Source organism: Lissotriton vulgaris, chromosome 1_1, assembly GCF_964263255.1.
Source record: "Lissotriton vulgaris chromosome 1_1, aLisVul1.2, whole genome shotgun sequence".
NCBI lineage: Eukaryota > Metazoa > Chordata > Amphibia > Caudata > Salamandridae > Lissotriton > Lissotriton vulgaris.
Genome location: NC_141685.1, coordinates 355,053,024 through 355,078,752, shown reverse-complemented (window position 1 = coordinate 355,078,752; position 25,729 = coordinate 355,053,024). Strand labels below are relative to the sequence as shown.

At 42.4% G+C, this 25,729-nt stretch overlaps 1 protein-coding gene across 1 annotated transcript in view; it reads left to right on the top strand.

Annotated features, from left to right (window-relative positions):
- The window catches only part of LOC147747172 (cytosolic carboxypeptidase 6-like), a 1,837,485-nt gene that overhangs the window by 636,825 nt on the left and 1,174,931 nt on the right, over positions 1 to 25,729 (top strand). The window contains exon 3 of the mRNA XM_086925077.1: positions 6,677 to 6,801. Coding sequence (XP_086781203.1) covers positions 6,677 to 6,801 — 125 coding nt within the window. The remainder of the gene's footprint in view (positions 1 to 6,676; positions 6,802 to 25,729) is intronic.

Genomic DNA, 25,729 nt, shown 5'->3' with positions numbered 1-25,729 from the left:
AGATCTATGCTACCAATCAGTTGCAGGGTCTGTTCCTGTGTGTACCTACCCGGTATAAATCCCTTTTGGTCTGTGTTTACCAGCTGCGGGACAATCTTGACCAATCTCCCTGCTAAGATGGACATAAAGACCTTTTAGTCCGCGTTAAGCAGTGAGATTGGCCTATAGGAGTCAGCCCTGCATGGGTCTTTTCCTGGCTTTAAAATAAGGACTATTATGGCTTCCTTCCAGGATTTCGGTACTCTCCCCTCCGCACTGTACACAAAATTAAATAGTTTGCATAGTCATGGAATCAGCTCTACCTGTAGAATTTTATAGACTTCGCCTGGTAAGGCGTCCGTCCCAGCAGCTTTATTGTTCTTAATCTTGTTAATATAAGCCAAAACCTCGCTCTCCGTAATACGAGAGTCCGGGGTGCCTTGCCTGCTCGGGGTAAGACCTAATAACTTTTTTAGTCTCAGCCAATCCCGAATGCACTCTGGCCAGGGGGAAGCCTCTTCCCTGTAAAGATCTGAGAATAGGGAAAGAAGACAATGCTGCATGTCTTCATGTTTACATGAAGTTCCTCCATTCTCGTCGACGATTAACTTGTTAATATTGTTTTGAACTCGATCAGCCCGGGCCTTCCAGGTCAGGTGGGCTCCCGCTTTTTCCCCGTACTCGAAATGTTGCATATTATGGGTTGACCACTGAGCTTTTATTTCCAATTCGAGTTTCCCCCTATAATCCTGACGGAGACGCCAAGATCATCATTAATTCGGGACAATTCATCCATAGAAGTCTGGAGGGTATTAAGCCTCATCTTCTTCATATTCCCTATCTCCTTCTCTAACTTCTGAAGCACCCGGGACTCTTCCCTATTTTTTGAATAGATCAAATTGTGTAACTGCCCCCGAAGGTTTGTTTAAAAGCATCCCAGACAAAATCTAGGAAAGTGGAGCCGATGTTATTTACAAAAAAGTCTGTAGTAGATGTTTTAATCATGCTAATTAGGTCAGGATCAGAAAGGCATGCCCTCTTCAATGTCCATCTAGGCCTGAAACTTTGTCTAGCACTCGAGTAGGAGAAGGAGATGGGAGCATGGTCGGAGAGAATACTTGGTAAAATAGTAATGTCCCCGACTCTTTCAAGCCCTGATCTATCTACTGGGATAAAGTCAATTCTTGACGAATGACCATATTTTTTACTGAAGAAAGTAAAGCCTGCCTTAGCCCCCTTCTTGGCCCTCAAAACGTCTGTGAGCCAGAGATCGTGCATCATATTGATCAAGGCACGGCGGATACGTGGGGCTCCGATGTAATGGCTGAGATTAGACCTATCCTGTGCGGGATTAAGAAGGACATTAAAATCTCCTCGTATGATTAATGGGGTAGTCCTTCCTGTTAACTTTACCTGTATATTATGGATGTATGATGGGTCGGTGACAGTTGGAGCGTAAAATGAAACAATAGTTAACTCTCCCCCGCCTATTTCGATCTGGGCTATAATCCATCCGCCCGAATGGTCCGAATCCACAGATTTAATTATACCTTTTACCCCAAGCCTAATTAGAATTGCCACCCCTCTATTATGGGCAACCTGGTCTGAAAAGCAAAAAAGCTCTATCCATCGATGTTTAGCAAAAACATTTTTACATTCAGAGTTACTCAGGTGAGGCTCCTGAAGAAGGCAAATCTGTGCAGCTGATTGTTCGAGATATTTAAAAACGAATCTTTGCCTACGTGGACAGCTGAGTCCATTAACATTCCAGGATATAAATTTAATTAGGTTGCTCATAATTTCTATGAAAGCGATCCATTCCGGGGTTCAACATTCCATAATATATAGGTATGATTTCTAAAAACATGTCAGAGATTGAGGATATTTTTTATGATTTTCTCCCACTGATCCCACACCCGTGCTTTCCCTCCCACAGCACCCCCATAACCCACCTACCCCGGTGCAACCCCATTGCGACCCTGGGAAACCCCCCTGGTTCTCTAGGCATAGCCCTATGGGCGAGGTCCCCCCTGAAGCGATCAAATTATTAATACTTCAGCCCTACTCGCCCTCTCTGAAGAAACCTGTGAAAAAATCATATTAGATATTCTTCATTTTACAGGAATAAGAAAGCGCTACATTAGGCGTTAAGTGGTACTCCCCAGATCTCACCTCCCTAGGCTATGCTTCACTCCCGCCTCTGATTTTATCTTTTAAAGTATCGATTTCTGCAATCTGCCTCATGTTGTACATGTGGTTGTTCCATATGACACGCAGAGATGCCGGGAACCTCATTTGGGCCTTAGGTCCTAGCGATGTCAAAACCGTCATTCTTTTACCCATCTCCCACTGCTTCGTAGCAGTAATATGTGATATATCAGACCTTATAGAAAATGAGAATGGACTAGAAAAAGAGCTGCATTTTATCTGTCCGACTTTGAAAGCAGAGGAGAGGATTTTTTCTTTTAGCGAGTATGTCAGGAAGTTTACTAAAATCTTTCTTGGTTTAGCTTTGGTGGAATTTCTTTTGTACGGATCCCGATGGACTCTCTGAATGTTGAGCGCCAACACAATTTTTTGTGCATCCTGGAGAATTGTGTCCTTTAAAAGAGAGATCACAAAGTTTTTTATATCCCCCCCCTTCCAGGTCTTCAGGAACTTTCAGTAATCTTAAATTGTTCTTCAGAGCGTGATTTTCAAGACGTTCAATGTTGTCCTTCAGCTCCCTGTTCTGTAAGGCTAACTTATCCACTTCAGCTGGTGAGCTGTGCAAAGCTTCCTTGATTTTGGGAATTTCAAATTCCAAGACATCAGTTCTTTGAGATACTTCTTCCTCTTTTTGAGCAAGGACTTCACATGTGGATTTGATAGCAGCTTGATTAATTTCAGAGGTGGTGAATCTTTTCCCTATGTCCTCCCTCAGAGCCATGAGTATATCAGCCAGGGACCCGACCCCCATCACAGGGGGGCCATCTTTTTGTGATGGCTCTGATGAGATCGCTAGGGCTGTAGTACCTAATGGAGGCAGATGGGGTAAAGGGGTAGGAACCACAGCAAGATCAGCCAGGGGCATATCTCGTGGGGGATCAAGACCATCACTTAAAATTGACTGGTCTTCCAAGACCTCATATTTATTAGATATTTTGATGGCAGGATGGATAAGAGCTGATTGGTCTGCTGAGATATCACCCCAAGAAGGTCCGGGCACTACTAGAGAGATTTCCGGGGGAAAGAGAGAGGATGACTGCTCTCTCAACACCCCAAGGTTTGCACTTGGGGGATCTGTACATTCTGAGCGGACATTCTGGTTTTATTGTGAACGCCCTTATCGAAAGAAGCGAATATAACTTTATAAAAGGACTTCAGAACCAGTTTTTTCAGGGGCATGTAGCCCCTTGGTAGCCACACCTCTGGGGTGGCCTAGGGAGTTCACCTTGTCAAGACAGGGATCTCGCAATGTTAGGAGTGGGCAGAATGGTACATCCTGTGATAGCCAGATGCCACACTTCCTACTGAGTGGTCATCAGGAGGAGATGACCTGGTAGCTCATTGGCTACCAGCCATATCCTCCTGATGGCATTTTCTGAAGATAAATAGGGTACCCTGGGCTTCCAGATCTCAGATCTAGACTAACTTGGAAAAAGGATTGCCCTTCTGTACTGTAGGACTAGCAAAGAGTGGCTGCACTGACGAGGACTGCACCTGCTGCACCTAATGGCTATTAAAGAGAGGGACTGTGTGTGCCATGCCCTGTTCAATGGGAAGCTGTCTCCAGAGCCCAGTCAAACCAAGAAAACTACATGGGCCAGTTGACTGGCATCTGCTCATAGCACAAGTGCACAACAGCTGAAAAAGCCTGCTGGGGCAAGTTGGTAGAAGGAATATTCTTCAAATCGCTGCCGCTGTACAGCGCTGAGGTCCAAGATCCGACGAACAGAGTTGCACTCAAGTTTGATGAGCCTGGAGGTGCTGTTGAAGGGTTTTTGGGAACCTCAGAAAGCGTGATATCGACGAGGAAGGATAGGCTTGTGACCTCTACAACAGATGATTGGAAGTCCAGTAGCAACTGGACTTCAGCCAGACTGGAGAGGACTTTGTGGGACATTGACATTGTACCCAGGACCCCCTCACCATCTTTGTTGACCGAGGATTCACTTCAGTAAGACCACAGTCAGCGACATCACATCCACAGCATCCTTAGAGCATCTTCAGCATCCTTCATCCCTTACATCAGGACCACCCCATAGGAATCCATTGCAATGCAGATAAAATGCCTGGAAGTATTGGGGGACTGCTTCCTCTGCAAAGGTAACTGTTCTTGGTGGCTTGGCTGGTCACCTCAACTACTTGTAACCAACTGTATTATCATTTACCCTACATTTTCTTTGGAAAAGTTTCTAAGTGTCCAATTTATTAACCTTGTCAAGGCTTGTTCGCGGTTTAGTAAATTCGCTTTGATGTATTACTGCCTGTGAAATTCATACCTCCAGAACCCTCAGGTGGATCTTTTTCGTTCTAGTGTCTAAATTCTTATAAAAATACAGTCTATTTTTATAAGTTGGTGTCGAATTTCTTGAGTGTCGGGTCAATTTCTTCTACAATTGTTTTTGTGCTGTTTAAATGCTTAACACTTGCCCCGTTGTGTAAGTATTGCTGCTCAGTATCACAGTTACCCAGGGTTGAACTGAGGGTTTTACAGACAAAACCTACTGAACTTAGGGGGTTGGTAAGTGTATTATATGGTGAGGTCGCACAACCACACCATATAAAAGACCCCATTTCCTCACAAATACAAATTTGGGATTAATGTAAACTATATATATATATCTATCTATATATATATATATATATTTGAGCAAAGCCCTGGAGCTATAGAGGAGCACTCGATGCTGTCCCTGGCTTGAAACAGCCTGTGTTTGCCTCGCTGTTGTTTGCTTCCTGCGCATCTTCCCTCATAAGTTAAAACCCTTTCCGACGCGTTTCGAGGCTGGAACGCCCCGTAATCATGGAGTGGGTCACAAAGTAGTCAGATTGCAGCGCTGTGTTTGAAACCTGTTTATTAGGTCGAATGTATCTATTAAGTGCAATATTGTCACGAACAGTCAGAACCTACTTAAGGCAAACACTGAGCAGCGCTGGAAGGACTTCATTTTCCAGCATTCCATGCGTCCAGAGTGTGCCACGCCCATTGAGGGAGGATACATTCGACCTAATAAACAGGTTTCAAACACAGCGCTGCAATCTGACTACTTTGTGACCCACTCCATGATTACGGGGCGTTCCAGCCTCGAAACGCGTCGGAAAGGGTTTTAACTTATGAGGGAAGATGCGCAGGAAGCAAACAACAGCGAGGCAAACACAGGCTGTTTCAAGCCAGGGACAGCATCGAGTGCTCCTCTATAGCTTCAGGGCTTTGCTCAAACATATATATATATATATATATATATATATATATATATATATATATATATATATATATATATATATATATATATATTTTTTTAATGTCTCCTAGAATAAGGGTTTAGGTTTTGAGGGTTATTTGATAGAAAATGCCTTACCATTTCCTGTTCCCAGCCTGTGCTGCCATACACTACTGTAGGTGAATACTAGATTAACCAGTAACCGTTGAAAGTGAATGTTTGTTCTGTAAGGGATATGAGGCAGTGAACAGCTTTACTAGCAGATTTCCTTTAAAAAATACTGTGGACACGAATGATATCAGGTCCTGATGGGCATCCTAACTGTGCATGGCTAAACAACGAAGTGTATTTTTCAATTTTTATACTAGACAGATGGAGAAGTGATTTATTTGTAAGCGTTCTGTCTTCCTAACTTGTATGTGTGAAGGAGTGCAAAGAAGCTACTGGGCGACCGTGGCCCGAGGTACTAAGCACTTTAGATGCAACAAACCCGGCGATGTACAATATCACTGTCTTTGCATTAGTAAAAAGCCAGTCAAATGACATATTGCGAATGGGAACTGACTTCCCAACTTGCAGAACGCTCCTTGGGACCGAATGTGATTAGTTGGGAGGAGAAGGGCATGAACGTGGACATTGGAATGTATCAATGCTTTGTGAGTACATTTGCAGTTGCACACCATTGATTTGATTTCAGCTCCCTGAAGATGGTTGTATCTCATTTGTAAGGTGGGAGCTGAATCTGCAGGGTGAACATTTGTGGTGCATTGCACAATACCTGCTTTGTACAGCATTTTTTGCGCATAATAAATAAATAAAAATCACTGGAAGTCGTGAAATCTATTTTAACTTTGGAGTCATAACATGGTGGTTAATCTGCAGCTTTATTGGTGCATCAAGTAAAAATAAATAGATAAAAATCTTGATATATGTATAACAGCTCGAACTTTTTTTTGCAATCATTTACTAGGGTGTTTCCAATAATCCTCAGATAAAAGCTACGAGCAACCAACATTGAACTAATATTAATGTAATAAAAAATATGCTAAACGCATGCAGAAGTCAAGGTTTGACCAGTTATATTTGCCTGTTTATTGTTGGTTGCTCACATTGCCTTTGAACACTCATTTCTAGGACGCATTTGCGTTGTTTTTGGTCGTTGACTCTGTACCATGTGTCCTTTTTTGTTGTTATGAAATTAAAACTGCTACAATTTCTTGAAAGCATGGGAATGTCTGCAGGTGTTAAGATGTGTGCTTGGTCTCTTTATGCAGGTAATCTTGGCCGGGTGGATTACATCACAGAGTTCGAGTACGACCTATTCGTGAGGCCAGATACGTGCAATCCACGCTTTCGTGTTTGGTTTAACTTCACGGTTGAAAACACTAAGGGATCCCAGGTCAGATTTATGTTGAAAATCACAGTATGTCAAGCAAGAGCAACTCCTCATAATATGTTCTTGTTATAACCCTGTAAGAAACCTAGCGCTAAAATAGGCTAGGTAACGTTAAAGTGTTTGGTTCTTAAACTAGTGCTCAATGTGTTGTCTATACTCAGGATTTGTCGTTATTGAATGTTTTACTTGGTTGCTTCTGTATTTATATCGTTCAGTTGCTACCTTTTCTCTTCCACCATGCTCCGATCCTTCCATTTTGCCTTACTCCAACCGCCTCTTTACCTAATTCCTACCTCCTTATTCCACGTTTCACATTGTTCTCGCCTATTCCCCTATTCTCCTTGCCTGTTTCCTCTTTTTCTTTCTCTGTACGTCGCCTACTCCATTTGTTGGTCAGTTGCGTGGCCAGTGTGTGACGGGCCCTTGTGCAAGAAGTGAATGGGCCAGAGGCTGCTGTTTAAATTGTAAATTGGGTTGGATGGGCTCCTCATGGCTCTGAGCATTGGTGCCTCTGCCCCTGCTGCACCAATGGAAGAAACGTCCCTGTCCTCTGTGCCTTCCTTTCCCCTTTTCTTTCCCTGTCCTCACATCTCTCACCTCCCCTTTTTTTATGTTTCCCTTTTTCGTTTACCTCTCATTTTCGCTTTCCGTTCCCTTTCCATCCTTTTTATTCCTTTTTCTATTCCATTTCCCCCTTTTTTCTCTTATCCTTTATTTTCCCTTTTCTTTCTTTTGCTTCCATTTCCTTCTCTTTTCCGCGTTCTTTCACCTCTATATTCACTTCTCAAAACTACATTCTCATCCCTGCCTCTACATTTTCATTTTCCTGTTTCCCTTTTTCCACTTCACTTGCACTTTCCACCTTGCATTACCTCTCTACTCCGCCTTCCACATCCTCCGTAACCTTTCCTCCACTCTTTGTTTCATCCATCCTTTCTCTTCCTACCCATTCCTGCATCGTTTTAGCCTCTTCTTTCCCCGTATTCCAACTGACTTTTCCTCCCCGTAACTTTCATTCGCTCATTGCGCCGTCCCTTTTTCATTCCTTACCAGGTCCGCCTTAATTCCCTCACCTTGCTTTTTTTTCCCCTATTATCCAACTTTGTACTTTCACATTTTCCCTCAAATGTGTCTTCCTCCTGTTCTGTCTACCAGCTCCCCCCTCCTTTCACTTTCTCAGTGTCCATCCTCCTTGCCCTCCTTCTGTCCTTTTGTACCTTAATCCCGAATTGTTTCCTCCTCTATTCCCTCTTCTCTCCCTTCCGTGATACTCTTTCTTGTTTATCGACCCCTGACAAAAGCCACACAAATAGTAATTTAAGCAACATCATAACATTGCTTTTTTGGCTTCGGTTTTAAACTGCCTTGAATTTGAAGTTGATTTCAAGGATGCATGGTAATTATATTTCTATTCTTTACAAAATGAAACATTGTTTATGAGGTAGGAAATGATGTTTCCCTTGTCGCACTTGTGTTCTTATTGGGGTAATAACCCAGCATACAAAAGGGTTCGGTGTTGCTTCGACTGGCTACCCTGGCCTCTCTATCTGCCTTCCTGGTGTCTTATCAGCTGCTCTCCCTGCTGCGCCCGCCTCACCCTTCATCAAATTATGTAGTCGTGAGATGAGGGGGAGTGTGTCTGAAGGAGCAGAGATTTCATGCGCTGATTCTCTGTGTATCTGGGGCTTACAGGATATTTGCTTTCACTGGTGCCTACATGAAAGAAAATGGCTTTAGTATTAAGTTTGACTCGCGAGGTCTGTTTTTATAACATCTCCGCCTATCATCTTCCCCCCCATCTCTTCCAATTTCCGGTAAAATGAGACCTTCGCGAATGTAATCTAGTCTGGATCTCTGTGTACGGTTCGGTACTGGCGGATAGGGGTGAGCCGACTATATTAAATGAATGTTCAAATGACTACATCAAACACACTGTCTTACCACCTCTACTGTTGTATTATTTTCCTTCATGTTCTTCTCTTGAAATGAAACTGCTAGGAATCTGCATCCAGCACCCCACAGACGGCAGGGAGCATTGGACAATTAAAATATATGGACATTCTAGGTATAAAACAAGTGAAATTAGCACAGTTCAGTGACGTCAATGTATAATTACTTTTTTTTTTAAAGCATAGGCACTACCAACAGGGGTTGTATTACAGAGAGTATCCCGTGGGCGCAACGGGCGTTTGCTCCAGCTTTGCGAGCTCCCAGGGCACATGGGTATTACAGAAGGGGACACAGACACTTGTGCGGCCCCTTCTTTAATACCAACAGCACTGGCACAAATAAGGAGCCAGCGCTGACTGCAGCGGGCGTTTACTCATTTGCATGGGGGCGTGCCCCATGCAAATGAAGGAATCCCTTTGCCTCTGTGCCCGTGCCATATTCCAGGCATGGGCCCAGAAGCAAAGAAGCTGTCAGGATGCACACTGACAGTGCGCCTTCTAAGAGCACCCCTCTGCAGGGAGTCATCTTCTTGCAGACAGGTGCAGTCACTGACTGCAAGGGGATCTCTAATCCCCCTTCAAGTGGACACAGTTTGCCGCCTGCCCTCTGAAAACACGGAGCAGCTTTAACGCAGCTGCTCTGTTTTGCACCTGAAACCACATTCATGGTAAAAGGGTGTATGTTCATTGTTTGCGATGGGCGCACCTTTTGGAAGGTGCGCCCGACGCAAATATTGAAAATGTACCTTTACTGTAATACGGTCCCAGATGAGGTTTGCATTTTGAGTCCTAGCTAAAACATTAAAAAGCCTGCTGCAGTGAAAATAGCAAAATGGAAAATTATTATTTTCTGTATATGATGCTTCTGCTGGATAAAGAATGTAATGTATGATGACTCAGTGTATGTTTCAAATGTAAGCTAGTCCTGCATGCATTGCAATGCAAGCACTCCATAGAAGTTGAAATAATGCTCCAAATTGCCAATAGTATGAGGTGAGAGAGATATAGTCCTCTGGGTGGACCCAATTGACACTATCTATATCTTAAAAAACTTGTAGCAGAAGATCTTCCAGAGACCTGCACTGTTTAGACAGACCAAAAAACGGGATCAGGGGATGGGGATCACTTTAGATGCAAGAAAGCCTGCGATGCACAACATCACTGTCTTTGCTCTCGTAAACGGCCAGTCACAATGTACAAAGGACATATTGCGAATGGGAACTGACTTCCCAGCTTGCAGAACGCTCCTTGCGTCTGAATGTGGTTGGGTGGGATGAGAAGGGCATGAACGGGGACATAGGGATGTATCAGTGCTTTGTGAGTACAGTTGCCCACCATTGATATGACTTCTGCTCCCGGAAGTGGGTTGTACCTCCTTTGTAAAGTGGGAGCTGTTTCTTGGGGATGATTATTAGTGGTGCATCACACAATACCTGTTTTGTCAAGTTTCAAATCGTAAGGGTATAGTTAGTGAGTTAAATGAATTGGTGTGCAAAAGACATATGAAATTCCCAATTGTTGAATCTTGCAAAGCTTATAATTTCCTGAGTTATTTTTCCCACTGCCCAGGCAGTTTTCTTCTGTGGATTATGAGATGCATTTCATTGCACTGCAAGACAATTTCCTCTGTAATCAAATCCACCCAGTCTGGAAAACATATCAATACTTTTTTTCTGTAAATATATGTGATGTTTATCAAATTAATGTGACAACGTGGATACTTTGCAACTTTGCAGTTTAAAACAAAAAAAAAACGATACAAATTTACATGGCCCTAGTTAAAAGGGTAAATTCTTCAGCACTTCCTCACAGAGCATATCACATAAACTAGCTGTGTCTATGCTATGTGTGTTTGCCTGCCGTAAGGTTAGGAGAACAGCCGTGTAATATGAGATTGCCATGTTTTGCAAGGCAATGGAGTGTGTGGGTGGTATGTAATGATAGAACAGACTATTCTCCATCTCAAACCACCCACGCACTCCATTACTTTGTGATATCTTTCATTTTCATATTACATTTTTTCTCTCTTAACTTTACCACAGGCAGGCACAGATTATACATACGCGGTCGGTTTGTGTAATAGTCCCCCAGTGTGTCAGGAGCGTTGCATTGCAGCGGGCTCCTTCAGCTCCCTCCCACAACTAGAGGGTGTGAGGTGAAGTTGAATGGACCTCTAGCCACAATATGCAGTCCAAGGTCGAAGAGATTGTACTCTGCAATCTCTACAGGGGACTGTGGGGAAAGTCATGCAAAGGCCTTTTGTAGTTCATTTTTGCCTCTAAATGAAATCACTTAGCTTATATATATATGTGTAGGTCATTGCAGTACACAGCAAGCGACAGAGGTTGCGTTGTGTGCTCTTGCTCTACACAGTACAATAATTATTTGCGCTGCTTCATGATGCCCTTCAACCTAAATTGGGTAAAATGTGTTTTATGGTCACACACCAATGATCCATCATCAGAGGCCATCATTTGTGCACCTTGGCTTTAACCTCATAGAAGCGTTGAACGTTCAGCGCCCCGTGCTGAACGTTCGAAGAACGAATGCTGGCCCGTCGGCCAACGGTCGTGCGCAGCACTGGCAAGGTAGTGCTCGCGACGACTGTTGGCCGACAGCAGCACTTAAGGGGTTAACAGTCCTTCATCTATTTCTGGTCTCTGTTTCCATTGCCTTTAGTCCTTATATCAGCACATTTCGCATTCCACCTCATGGAGCAAAATTTCAGGTTTCATAAGCACACATTCAAAAGTCAAACTGTCTTATAATAATTGTAGGTATTCATTTATTAAACATTTCCTCAAATGTGGCTTCAAAGAAACCCTAATATGTATTTTGCCTTAATAATGGTTCCTCTGAGGATTGCGGCGTTGGCAGTTAAGTGTTCAAACAGTATATTATGCTAAGACTATGGAAGCATACAGGAGATATGTATTTTTCATGCACACATTTGCTTACTGCAAGTTAATGTAAGCTTTTAGTGGACATTTTGTTTTATAGATACTTAAAAGTAGTTATTTTTCACTTTTCCTTTCATTGCAAGCTGCAATACTCCAGTAAATCTATTGCCAATAAGGTAAAAGGTGAAGAAATAAGTGGCAAATAAAAGACATAATGGGACCCTACTCATCTCCGCACACATGAAGGTTTGTTGAGGTTGGCTTCCTGCTATCAGGTTCTATTAGAATAAAATGGGAAGAGGAGTAATATGGGTGCTTGAAGAAGCAAAAAGTACTTTCCAGGAGAGGACACATATCATCTTGCAGTCTTTGAAGTTGACTGTGGGTGGAGCAGGTAACACAGCCTGAGTGGAGCTGACACGTATCATTGCCTCTATCTGTAAATAGTATAATCTGGCTAATTTTAAGATTACAGTATTTTATGGTGTTCAAAGTGTACCTAAATGATGAAAAAAACTTTTGAGGGCGAGTCCATTTTTTTGCTGCAACCGATATAAATGCATAGTTCGTGTACCATTACGATTGCCAATATCTTATGAAATTGGGAGAATTTATAGATTGTTGGTAAAACTACTAAAATATTTCAATGTATGTATGGAGTGTATTGCATGCTAAGTTTCATGAATCTTCCCATACATACATTAGATGAGCGACGTCTTTCAAACCTATTTGTTATGAGGCGCACACCATCAATTGGCATTTACTTCTTAGCAGAAAACGTTTGTGCAAGTATGTGCATGTGTGTGTATGTGCATGGTGTTACGTACTCTCCTAAAGGGATCTAGTTAAGAATGTACTTGCTACAAAATCATGACCATATTTAGACTATTCCTTAACTACGCGGCCAAGTGCGTATTCAGCCCTCTACCAAGGGAGCAAATGCACGGCAGTCAGTTGACAAGAATGTGCTGGGTATACTAATGCTTTGAAATGTACAATTGAGACACAAAAACAATTAAGTCAGGACATGATTTACAGACGTTAAACACTGACAACCTGAAGTGTGTCTGTGATTGGGTCACTGCAGCCCAATCAAAATTATTAGATTGCTAAAATAAATGTTGATACACTCGAACAACAGCAAGTACTTCAAAGCTGGTTACCATAGAAGATCTGAGACACATTGGACCTGATTCACAAAAGTAATCTGAGACAAAATCCTAACTTTACGACTTTCGGTATTCACAAAAGGTACTTAGTAGTAGTAATGTTAGGATTCCTAACTAACTTTACTACTACTAAATGCCTTTTGTGAACACCGAAAGTCGTAAAGTTAGAATTTTGGCTCAGTTTAGTAGTACTAAAGTTAGGAATCCTAACTTTACTATACTAAATGCCTTTTGTGAATACCGAAAGTCGTAAAGTTAGGATTTTGTCTCCGATTACTTTTGTGAATCGGGCCCATTGTCATTAAGTGCCTAGCTACCATTGTAGCTCAAAAAGTTCAAATGTATGCATTTTTCTAACTAGCCAATATTATATGTACGTAGTATTAATGAAAACCCAGCTACAAAGCAACAGCTGCTTTTTAAGAGACAGATGTAGGTAAGAAGTGCTTTCCATAGCAATTCCCACAAACCCTTTTCATTGAATTGAGTCGAATGTCAATAGATTGCAGCCGTTACTGGTTTCAAATAACCACTTTCAAGCCTAACATCTTGGTCATTTCACATTGGCATTCTCCCCATAGCATGGGTTGGCTCAATGGGCAGATCTTCGCCACATATTATCGTCTGTAAGGTACTCATTACCACCTATGGAAAAAAGCACCCCGCTTATCTGTATATTGTTTATTTTGAAGTACAAAAGTACAGGTGATTCAATTTCTAATATGTAGTGCATGACTTCTTGTGCCTCCAAGGACAATATAACTTATAAGAGCTTACACATTTAGGAACGTAGCAAGTACATAATACATCACCTGGCGCAACCATTACGATTGACATGTTCTCAGTAAATTACAATAGGAAGACATGCTACAGGAACCAGAAGACAAGCAAACAAGTCATACCTGCCTGACAAACAAGACTGCTGTGTTTCCTTAAGAAAGACTACTACAACTCAAGGTTCTTTATTTTTTACTTAGCATTTAGGGTACCAGTGGTGTTTGAAAAATTATGAGAGTTGGGGTGCTGACCTGTTGTGTCATTTTACTGGTGTTTATAAAATCCTGAAGTTACTAAACGAGCGAGGCATGTGAATGAGTAAAATACCTTAAGCAGAAGTGCATGTTTTTGTGTTCGAGATGACATCTGAGTATGCATTATTCTTATGCCAATTTAAAGCATTCCCATAGCTTAAGACTCGGAGTACCTGGACTGGCTGTCCATATCCATAATTTATCACTATTTTGTAATCTGTAGGTATATATTTTAAAATCCGATATTTTCTTTTAATTAGGCTTGGCTGATGGATTTGCCAGGACAGATATTTAAGATATTATTGCTACACCTCTGTTTACTTTTGAAATTCATTTATATACATGGGACTCCTAACTTTTTTGTTTTGCTGGCGGTTTCTTCCTGAGACGTCCAGTCCAATCAATCTGTGTACAATCTTCTTTTTCAATTTGTAGACTGTCCAATATGTGATCCTTTAACTAATATACATAACATTTTCATTGCCATCAAAGCTAAATTGAAATTGCGTTTATATACACTCTAACATGCAACTGTCCACTTATAGCTCTTTTATCATAAGGATATATTTTAATGATTTATGTTTTCAAATAAAGATGTCTCCCATTTAAATGAAGTAATAATGAGTTATTCCATAAGGTGTGAGGAATGGTTTTGTTTGGTAATCCAAGTGTGTTTCGGATCTGTTTCCATAATCTCTGTAAATGTCTTAGAACCGATTTTTTTGTACGTAGTAGTTTATCAGGAAAGGTTTGAGAAAACCTATTACTGTGCCCTTCGAGTAGCCATATATGTGTTCATCTTTGCTACCAAGACCTAAAGCTTGGTGCTTCGACATATGTCATAAGTAGTATCCATATTGTCTAGTACAGTAAAGCCTTATTTTTCTTTTCCACTTCTAAGGCCCTCATTATGAGTTATATGGAATTATGCTGTAAAGATACTTGCTGGCCAAAATTTCCGATGATTCTGGTCTTTATTCCACACCACAATCTGCTGATTGCAACCCCCTCCCCTCAATAATGGGCAATAACTACATATAGCCAGGAATACAAGGTCCTTTTCCATTGGTTTTCCCCGATTTCAGGGAGAAATCTATAGACTTTATGCATCTTATATGCGCAGATGAAAAGTGTTAAGTATGGAGCTAGTGGCATTTAGGGGGATGTGTGGGAGCAAGGGGGCAGTTCAGGCATGAGGCTGTCCAGAGGGGAACACTGTCTGCTCCCCCATGCTGCTTCAGGATTTGGACGACCCATGGTGTGGTGCTGCCTACGGCCCGTGCCCCTGAAGCCTGGATAAGGGTTCCAAGTCTCCGAGCCTGGAATTATCCCGTCCAGAGTTTATGGACCCAATAATTTCAGGCCTGGAGACACTTGAAATAGCGGGTGGTGAATTCTCTTAGGATGAAATTCCATTACTCATAATGAGGTTCTTGTTATATTTAAAGCAAATCTTGGTTTCTTGCCTACACCTCAAAGAAATGTGTTTATCATTTTATTCACTTAATTAAATGTTTTTAACAAATAGTGGTAAGATCTGAAATAACATTAGGCGTTTAGGCAAGTTTGTCATTTACAGCGAGTGAATTTTGCCCTGTTTCAGTAGCCCTAAATTAGACCATCTTTTATATAGTATTTTGACTTTTTTTTTGCTACTTTATGAAACTTGAGTACTGATATGGCTTCTGCACCTCGATTTATTACAGTTCTCACTTAATTTACATCAGTACGCAATCACTAGGGGCCTAACGCTGGCCCCTCCAGTCTCAGTGGTGCAAGTAGGCTGCTAACAGAGGGGCCACCAGCCCTTCAGGGTGCCCCTTTTCCGGCCAAAGCCAATGAATATCTGTAAGACATGGGATACTCAGGGAACTCTCCTTCAATTCTACAGGGGGGCCCCCTTAATTTGCGTTAAGCCACTGGTGACCACTGGAAACCCGATTTTGCTACAGTCTCTCTGAAACATATTTTGAAACAGGAATGCAGTTATGGAATAGTGTTGTCTCCTAGGACTCCTTCAGTTTTGAGGCTATGAAGGATATGAAAGCTCCTCTTAGCTTCTGTGTGACTATCAGCAGCTAACTGTTCGTGCATATCTCCTTGGGATGTTGGTGAAATGCCATCTAGGAGACAACGGTTGCATTGAACACATTCTGACGCTACGTTTGCAAAAGGAATCTCATTCACCCAGTTAGCAATGTACACTTTGTGAATTCCTTTCCCCTCAAAATGTTTTCTCCTTGTTATAATTGCTCTGAGACAACACATATCCTGTACACTGTAGTATGCCATGGCCCATGGCCGTGGTGCAAGTAAGGAACATTACCCCTTTGACTACTGTTAGGGTAGTAAAATACAGTAACTGTCAGGGTTCAATGGGCCGCTCTCGGCTCTGGGCCACTGTGATCTACACCTGCTGCACCAATGGTAGCTTCCTACCTGGATCAAAGAGCCTGTATCTTCTCCACACACCTTGACTCTTCCCTCCACCCTCCTGTTGTTTATATTGTCACTTTTTGTGTTTTAGCCCCTGCCCTCTACCTGTTTCCTTTCATTGCCCCTATGCTTCCCCTGTGCCCTTCTCTAATGTTTCCCACACGCTGCCAAGCTCTATACTTTTATCCTTGTCTTTTTACAGTGCTTTTGTCTCTTGTCTGTGGGCCTCCTCTTTGCAATTTTAAGTCATGGTACAAAAGAGGAAAAAGACTACAGTGGCCTTAAACTCTTTGCTTATCTTTCCTTTTCAACACTCAGCATGTTTTACATGTATTTTGACAAGCTTCCAACTCTACTTACTTCAGTAATTGCGTACACAGTTCCTGCACAGTTTTGATAGTATATATTTCAGATCTACCCAAAATTCGACATGAGGTATTGATTTGGGCTTATGCTTCTTTTAGATATTCATTCTACTTCATATTTACAAAATCACATTTTCGATGGATTGGCTTCACTAATAGTAGTTTGTGAGATACACGTGGTATGTGGACCAAATTAAATTGGTACATTTGCTCTAGGGATATGATATTCGCGTTTATATGTGCTGGACTTTCTTGCAGCAACCTGCCACACAGACAGAAGGATCTGTAATAGTCACATGCCTAAGAGGGAATTTCTTCACATGAACTTTAAGGTACAAATTTACTCAACCTCTGCCCATTAGTTTCCGTATGTTTAAACATCTTGGCCATATTGACAGAAGATAAAAACACAGGACCAAGGGCCAGATGTACGACCTGCCAAATAGCAACTCGCAAATTGAGTTGTATTTGCGACTCGCAATTTGCAAGGCGCTATTTGGCATGTACAACAGTGTGTTTAGCACTGTTTTGCGATTACCAATGGGGTCGCAAATTGCGAGGCTCAAGAGTATTAATGTGTTTTTAGGAGAACAAGGGAACCCCATAAAGTGAACCTGGGGTGGGAGCGTACTTTTTTGAAAAACAATGGTTCAGTGGTGGCCTAAAAAAGGTCCTCAGAAAGGAAAAAGTATAGCGAACAACTAATTAACGCTAGGGAGCTTTGGGAGTAGGTTTATATGAAAATAGTTTTTATTTTCTCTTAGTATATACAATTTTTTAACGTTTTTCAGGTGCTCAAATAAGTGATAGGGTGCAGAACGTGACATAAGTGAACATAGTGAAAAAACAGACTCTCACACAACAACAAGGTTAAAAAAACCACATGAATATATATAATGAAGTGGGGTTATTTCCTTGGGTAGGTCGACGTTTCGATCTGTATGAATTTCAGATCATCATCAGGACGAAAAATGAGCTTCCTGAAATTGGTACATATAATTTAATGCAACACAACAGGGGAAGTTGGCTGGATTATTGAGGCGTTTTCTGTAGGAAATTATACATCAGGGTTATGTAGAGCTCGTCAATTTAAAACCGGAAGCGGTTATTAAGTCCTAGTAGCGCTCCGATATTTAGAAGAGGGTCCTACTGGTACTCAGGATTAGGTAACCGGAATCTGTCTAATGAAGTCGACGTAGGCAGACGTGTTTATTACGGGTCGCCTGGAGTCAATCTCGGCGTTACCCGCTCCGCTGCGGTGGCGTCCGAGTGTCGAGCAGCCAAACAGCGAGACACTCGGACGCCACCGCATGTGGTTCTTTTAACCTTGTTGTTGTGTGAGAGTCTGTTTTTTCACTATGTGCTGTTCACTGCTATTTTGTGAATAAATACATGGAGTCATTTTTGGTACTGAGGAAGACTTTGTTGTATTTTTTCAGTATATCTTCATGGGGTTGTGTGAATGAGAACCGCAAAAAATTGCCGATTTCCTACTGACAGAAGTTTATAATTACATAATGATAGCGGTTATTACTATGTATTTGAAGTATCATACCATAAAAGTGTAAGTGTATTGACCTCATAGCTAGGGTGTGCAAAATTCCTCAAATTCATTTTTCAATATTACACAAAATTTGAGAAAAATTATCTGAAATAGTGGAAAATGGAAATCCTCTTTTAGCTGTATAAATTAGTACAAAATGCGACCTCTTCCATTGAGGTCGTGAATACACTTTTTGTGCTAAAAAAATAGCGCAAAAAAACACAAGTGCTGTAAGCTACAGCTACTGGGTTCTGGTTACTCGTGTTATCCCTGTGTTCATTCTCTAATATTTTTTTTAGCTGAATGGGTGTATCTTAAGGAATTTTATAGAACAAGCGTAATGCAGGAAATTATGCAAGAGTACACCAGGGTAATAAAAATTTCACCCGGGCCTACTCATAACATGCACACTTTAGGCTGACTGTATTTTGCTGCAAGCCTGCAGTATCCAGCACTGTATAAAAATTGGTTTTCTAACTAATAATCTTGCTGGGTTGGAAGCCTTTCAAGTGCATAGAATAGCTTTTTGGATCAATACTTGTGTTTTATTTGGAATAGATAGAAGATACATATTGGGCCTCGGCAGGTTTAGCACAGCGTGTCTCTCCTTGAAATTATCCAAAGCTGCTATGACATCCTTCATCCTTCACAAAGTAATGAAAACAGAAAGGCTACTAGAAACAGACAATATTCATCTGTGTCTCTCGTAAAAGCATCAACTGCTGTCTTAATGACATATTTGTATTCGGCAGGATAGGGTTGCTGTTGTATATTTTACCCAGTCTGCACGAAAGGCACTGTAAGTGGAAGAACCTTACAATTAGTCTGTTTGTTTAGTGGGAATGTATCATTTGCATAATATGTTCTCATCGCCTTCAAGGTCTGAGAATTCAGCTAGATCATGCTGTCCCCTTCCCCTTGGTTTGTAAGGCAGTTTGTTATGGTATACCAAAAAGGTTTCAATACAACCTCATAAATACATCGTATTAGGGGTGCGTCAAAATTGTAGGATTGCTCATTGTATAATTATGCAAAATGTATCAAAAAATATGAAAAATTACGCGCACAGCTCAATTTGAACTTGGTGCTATTTTTTTAGAGCTATATTTAGTGTGACATGAGTCTTTGTCTTGATTTTGGAACCGAGGCTGCATTTTGCGTTAGAAAAGATCTAAATTGCACATAAATTGCACACGAAGTGCACAGCAACAGTTCACGTTCTGTTCCATGTTATTCCTGTGCTCCCCCAATAGGATTTTTCCTCAAATGGACCGAAAATTATGTGACGATGCATAATTTCAGGCATTACACATGAAATGCATACCACGAAATGTCAGAAATTACACAAGATTATGCCAGCATAGGTAATGTTTTGCACACGCCTCATCTTAATATGGTCCACGGCACCTTCTCTGTACTACTGTTACAAGCACCAGCCATCGAACCACTTCTTGAGTTGCAGGGATGATGGACTGTGGATACCACTGAAGTAGTCCCTATTGCCTGAGCGTTCGACTGCACGCTTACTCAGTACTGCCTGTCTGTAGGTATGGCTGTAATTGGTAAACTCTATTTACACAGTGTACCTCACAGTGATTGCTGGAGTTTTCCAAATCAAGAACAATTATGTTTTTGCAGAGAGTTTGTCGTGGAAATATTGTACTGCTTCATATGCACAGAATCAACATAGGATGCTCTGAGCATGAGTAATACCCAAAGAAAAATAGTGGGTGGATTGATGTGATACTCGTCATTCCGACTCCGGGTGGAACATTACATCTAGCCCATAACACTCAGATATTAACTGATACCCAAATTGAAAAATTCTGGCCTGCTCTTATCCAGAAAAATCAGTTTATTAAAAAAAAATTTAAATAGCATGTGATTTTCACATTTTTATCTATTTTGTCTTTTGTTTTGGGTGTTTCTTACACCATGAGGTACTCCATTTGGAATGTGTCTATTTGAATGCCTATAGAGGTCGTTACGGAATGTAGTTTCTTGTTCTTCAACTTCAAGCAAAGCCCTACATCCTAGCTCCATAAATGGTAGGGTTGCCTTACTCGAAGATTAGGCCAACACAGATCCTCTTGGTAGAAAAAAATACAATTCACCCCACCTTTGATTACCCAGTACATTTATTTAAAAATCAATGATTAACGTTGCCAGCTTTTCCTGTATGAAATTCACTCAAAGAAAGCCTAACTCTCGTGGAATTGGCATCTGATTTTTCATCGTTGAATAACCTTTGACCTATCACGTTTTTGCGACAATCAATCATCTAATGAATCCATAAATCCAGGAAATTCATATGAAACATGTACTCATTACTGTATCAACATTTCTTACTGTCTGTCCTTCCTGGATTTCAACAAACTAAATTGTGTTTTTACCTGTTGTTAAAATGATTTCTTGCACTTTTGCCAATTTTTGCACACCACATTCTTCTTGGGCTGTATTGAGTGCCAGGCTAGTGGTGAGACAGACTACAGCGCCATTTTCGGTAGGGTACTAGTCATCATTCCCGGCTCACTTTCAAATGAGCCTGATGACACGGATGTACAGTTAAGTTATGAATGCTAAGGTGCATTTCAAGCTACTTCTGAAAAGGGGGTATGTTAAGCAGCGGGTTTTAAGAATATTTGAAAAAAAATTGTGTTTTTACTTGTTTTTTAAATTATTTCTTACACTTGTCCCAATTTTTGCACACCACATTCTGGCGAGACAGACTATGACCCCATTTCGGGTAGCGTTCTAGTTGTAAATCCCAGCTCGCCATTAAATGAGCCTGAGGACACGCATGGTTGGTTATGTTCCAAAGGCTACGGTACAATTAAAGCTGTAACTGAAAAGGGGATTTGTTAAGCAGGATGTTATCATTTTAAACCAAATTGTGTTTTTACTTGTTTTTAAAAGATTTCTTGCACTTTTTGCCAAGTTTTGCTCACAGCATTCAGCTCAGGCTGTGTTGAGTGCCAGGCTCACAGTGAGACAGACTACGCTGCCATTTTGGTTGGCGTTCTAGTCATCAGTCCCAGCTCACTGTTAAATTAGCCTGAGGACACGGACACGTGGTTAAGTTCTAAAGGCTAAGGTACATTTCAAGCTGCTGTTGAAAAGGGGATTTGTTAAGCTGGGGGGGTTTAACGAATATTTTAAACCCAATTGTGTTTTTACTTGTATTTAAAATGATTTGTTGCACTTTTTGCCAATTTGTGCACACCACATTCTGCTCGGGCTGGTTTGGGTGACTGGCATGTGGTGAGACAGACTACAATGCCATTTTGGGTGGCGTTCTAGTCACCAGTTCTGGCTGGCCATTATATGAGCCTGAGAACGAGGAACCGCAGATGACGTGCTGCTTGCATGCTGAAGGCGAGCCTGCAGGCACCAGTCCCCGTCCGTACTGGGCCAGAATCGCTGCCCATTCTCTCTCAACCACACAAATTTAACAGAGAGATGAACTTCTCCGACTTCAATATTCCATGGGTAAGGATTGCCTCAATAGCTTAGACCCTAACAATGTCTGCATACAGACAATATCATATGCAAAGCATGTAACAAGAATCTAGGCTACTCTGACAATATATTAAATAATAACAAGCTAATATTTGAGTGGGACAACTATGAAAAGGGGAGCTTTTACCTGGTAAACTGTAGATCGCTCCCCAGACATAAGCTATTGCTTTTCACTTTTCTCAAAGAGATTAAGCCAAACTTGTTATTTCTTAAAGAAACCTGGTTAAAAGATGATTGCATGCCAGATATCATGATCACTCTCCCACAGGAGTACACTATTGTATAAGTCGATCGCCAAAACAAAGTTGGGGTGGAGTAGCCATTATTCTCAAGAAAGAGTTAAATGGCACATTTTCCACCATACCTCTGCCGGGCTGTGAAAATCTTACTTTTCCAATTGAACGTTTCCATACTTTTCCATTGTCAGGAATTTTCCTTTATTGTCCACCGGGTGCCCCAGCTCAGTTTATACAAGCACTACCTGATACCCTAACTGTACAATGTATGTAGAAGGCAAATATTTAGTACTGGGGGATCTTAAGCTCTATTTTGAAAACACTAACTGCTCAAATTTAAATAATTTAATGCAAGATTTAGAGGCCATTCATGTAGAAATTGACGCAGCCCACACATAAAATGGTCACCTCCTTGAGCCTATATTCAAACATGTCTGAGTTAAGGGCAATCACTCCTCTCCCTCGGTGTTGGTCGGTGTGAGAAAGTGCCTTCTTTTTTGGTATGCCCCCACTTTTTTCTGAACTGCTGATGTGCTTTGACTGAGTGTGCCCTGGGCTCCTGGGCTCCTGCCAACCAGGTACCCAGGGCCTGTGTTCCTTCGCTAAAACTGTGTTGACACTAAAACCCAATTGGCATCTCTGGCCCCCTCTCAGCCCCTAGTAAATGGTACCCTAGGTACCCAGGGCATGGTGACCAGTGAAGACCCCTTAGGGCTGCAGCACTTATTGTGCCACCCTTAGGGCCCTGTACCCTGACACCCACACACTGCCTTTGCAGGCTTAGTTTCTTAGTACAGAACTAAACAAAGAGTCGACATGGCACACATCCCTGTGTGCCATGCCCACAAACCCACAGCCCTGGCATACATCCGTCACCAGTGTAGCTTGGTGCCCTATGCCAGTGGTGTGGGCACAGTTTCACAAGCCCTGTGCCCCTACAGTACCCAGGGCCATTCCTGGGCACTGTAAGTGCAGTGATGCCATTACGAGTATATGGTGCTGGGAGGTCGCCATTATGAACTCCACAGTACCATTATGTTACACTGAAGTCTGACAAGTTTGGTATCAAACTTCTCAGCGCATTAAACCCACACTGATGCCAGTGTGGAATTTAATGTAAAATGCTACCCCGAGGGCACCTTCGAGATGCCCCCTGAAAAACTAACCTACAATCCATGTCTGGACTGAGTGGCTGCCCAGGCTGCCACACAGCAGACATGTTGCTGGGTGGAGAGCCCCTCGCTCTCCTGGGCCTGCAACAATGCACATTCTGGGCGAGGAGCTTTCGAAGGCCACTTGCTGTACTCAACAACTGGCCCTCACCTGTTCTAAACCCCCACTCTGGCAGGAAGACTGTCGAGAAACCCTACGTCAGGAAGGGGGGTGTGCCAGACTGTGCCAACCCCACCCCTCCGGTGGAAGAGGCGAGGTGAAGCACGACTCCGGGCTCCAGCCATCTTAAAGATGGGGAGCCCTGCCCAATTACAGCTAGGCTCCTGCCTCCCTCCCCAGGAGAGGAGCAGGCTAGGGGGTGTACCCACCCCAGGACAGGGACCTATTGGTCCCTGCCCTTGCCCCACCTGTAACGCCCCTAAACTTAGTATTTAGGGGCACCCTGAACCTTACTTCCTCAGAGACCGATAAGAAAAAGAAGAAAGAAGATCAAGAAGCGGAAGACCCGGTGTGCAGCTGCTCACAACAGGACGACACCAACTGACTTGGCCCCAGCCCTACCGGCCTGTTGATCCTGGAAACTGCTCCTGCTTAATCCTGGTGACTCCTGTGGACAGCAACCTTGGGACACCCGGAGGACCTGCCTGCCTTGACCCTTTTAAAGACTGGGACTCCCATAAGCAGATGCTCTGCTTCAACAACCAACCCCTGGTGCCAGCCAGGAAGCTCAGAACCTGCCCACTCTGCACCCGCCGAGCCCGGCCCGTGCCTGAGTGATCCAAGACCATGACGGTGCCAACTGGGACGATGCCAACTGGGACCCGAAGTCCAGTGCCCAAAGACCCTCCTTGACGAACCAGACGATGCCTGCAGCCTCAGAACCAGGTACCCCTCCAACTGCATCCAGCTGAAGGTAAGATTTCCCAACACCCAAAGACACCCCTGCCCCCGGCGCCCTGCAGCTCCCTGTGCCTCCCTTTGGGGCACCTACCTCTTCTCCAGGATCCCAACTTACCTCTCGAAGTAGTGGTCGCACCTGAAGAGTCACCGTCCACGAATCTGCAGCCTTTGTTCTTTTTTTACCTTTCCCATTGACCAACATTGAGCGCCCGACGGCTCAAAAGCACCCTGCACCCAGCCGCCCGAGTGCCTCTGGCAGTGCAACCTTTGCCCTCTCCTACTTCCCCATTTGCCCTGAGCAAGTGACCAGGAGCCCAGCTCCCACAACTGCGTGGCCTGCTAGCCAACAGCCACCAACTGAAGGCCCCCTGCCCCTCATTGGTTAACGTTGGGCCTAACTACCTCTGCACCCGGCTGCCCCTGTGCCACTGAGGGTGAACCAACTATACCTACCTGACCCTGAGTCCATGCCCAGAACCTTAACTTCGCCATTTTAGTACTCACCTGGAAACCGGTAACTCATTTACCTGCTATTGGATAACATTGACTGGTTTGACTCGAAAAATCTTCTGTGTGAAATTTTGAAAACTTAAAATATTCCTATAAAATCTGCCAAATTCCGAAGTACTCACCTGTGATCAGGAGAGAAGCCAGTACTTTACCTTGTAGCCCAGTACTGAACTGCAAAAGTAATCCGAACCGGGTTTACTAGGAACCTGAATTTTCTCCATAGGAATTCATTGTCTGCTTTTCTATGAAATTTCTTTTGTCTACTTTTGAAAACTTGAAATATTCTTTAAAAATCATACTAACTACTGAAACGTAATTACTTACCTGCCTTAGGTAGAGATCCCAGTGCTGGACTTAGGAGCCCAGTAATGGATTACAAAAGTAATGAGAACATTCTTTACCTGTAACCTGAATTTTCTCCCATTGGATAACATTGCCAGATTTTCACTAAAAAGTTTTTAAGTGTGAACTTTTGAAATACCTTTTTATTCCTTAAAAATCATTGCAATTACCAAAACGTTTTTACTAAACTGTTTCCAGCTTAGACCCCAGGACTGAATCTAGGATCCAGTCTTGGAATTACAAAAGTAATCTACAAAGTAATCAACTGTAATTGTGTAGAAAAACACATTGAGCTCAATGCTAAATTGTGTGCAGAATTGTGTTGCCTATTGCAACCCCTGTACCTATTGTGTTTACAAATTCATTGCCTTTCTGCAAAGCAATAACCTGAGATTATAAAAACAATTGCAATTGGTCTGGAGTTCAGTCCTTGTGTGTGTAAAATCTTTTGCTTACTGAGTGTGCTCAACAAGTGCTTTACACTGTCCTCTGGTACTGCCTTACTGCTGGACCAAGCTACCACTTTTGAGAGTAAGGTCAGTCCTGACTTTAACCTCTGTTATACCTCTGGGGTTGGTGGACTCTATACACACTGTACCTTATGTTGGTCCAGTATTTATAGAGCCACTTTCTCACACTGGTGGATCAGCGGTGGGATACAAACTTGCATTTGTTGGACTACTTGGTTACCATCTGATCACACAACAGAACTCATAAATTGCCTTTAGAATTCTGAAATTGGATTTTCCAAAATACTAAAAGTCTTGTCAGGGCCTTGATTAAGTCCCTTTAAAATGTTAGAAAAATAAAAGTCACTATAGTCGGGGTAGAGGGTTAGAACTATCAGGTTAGAATGTC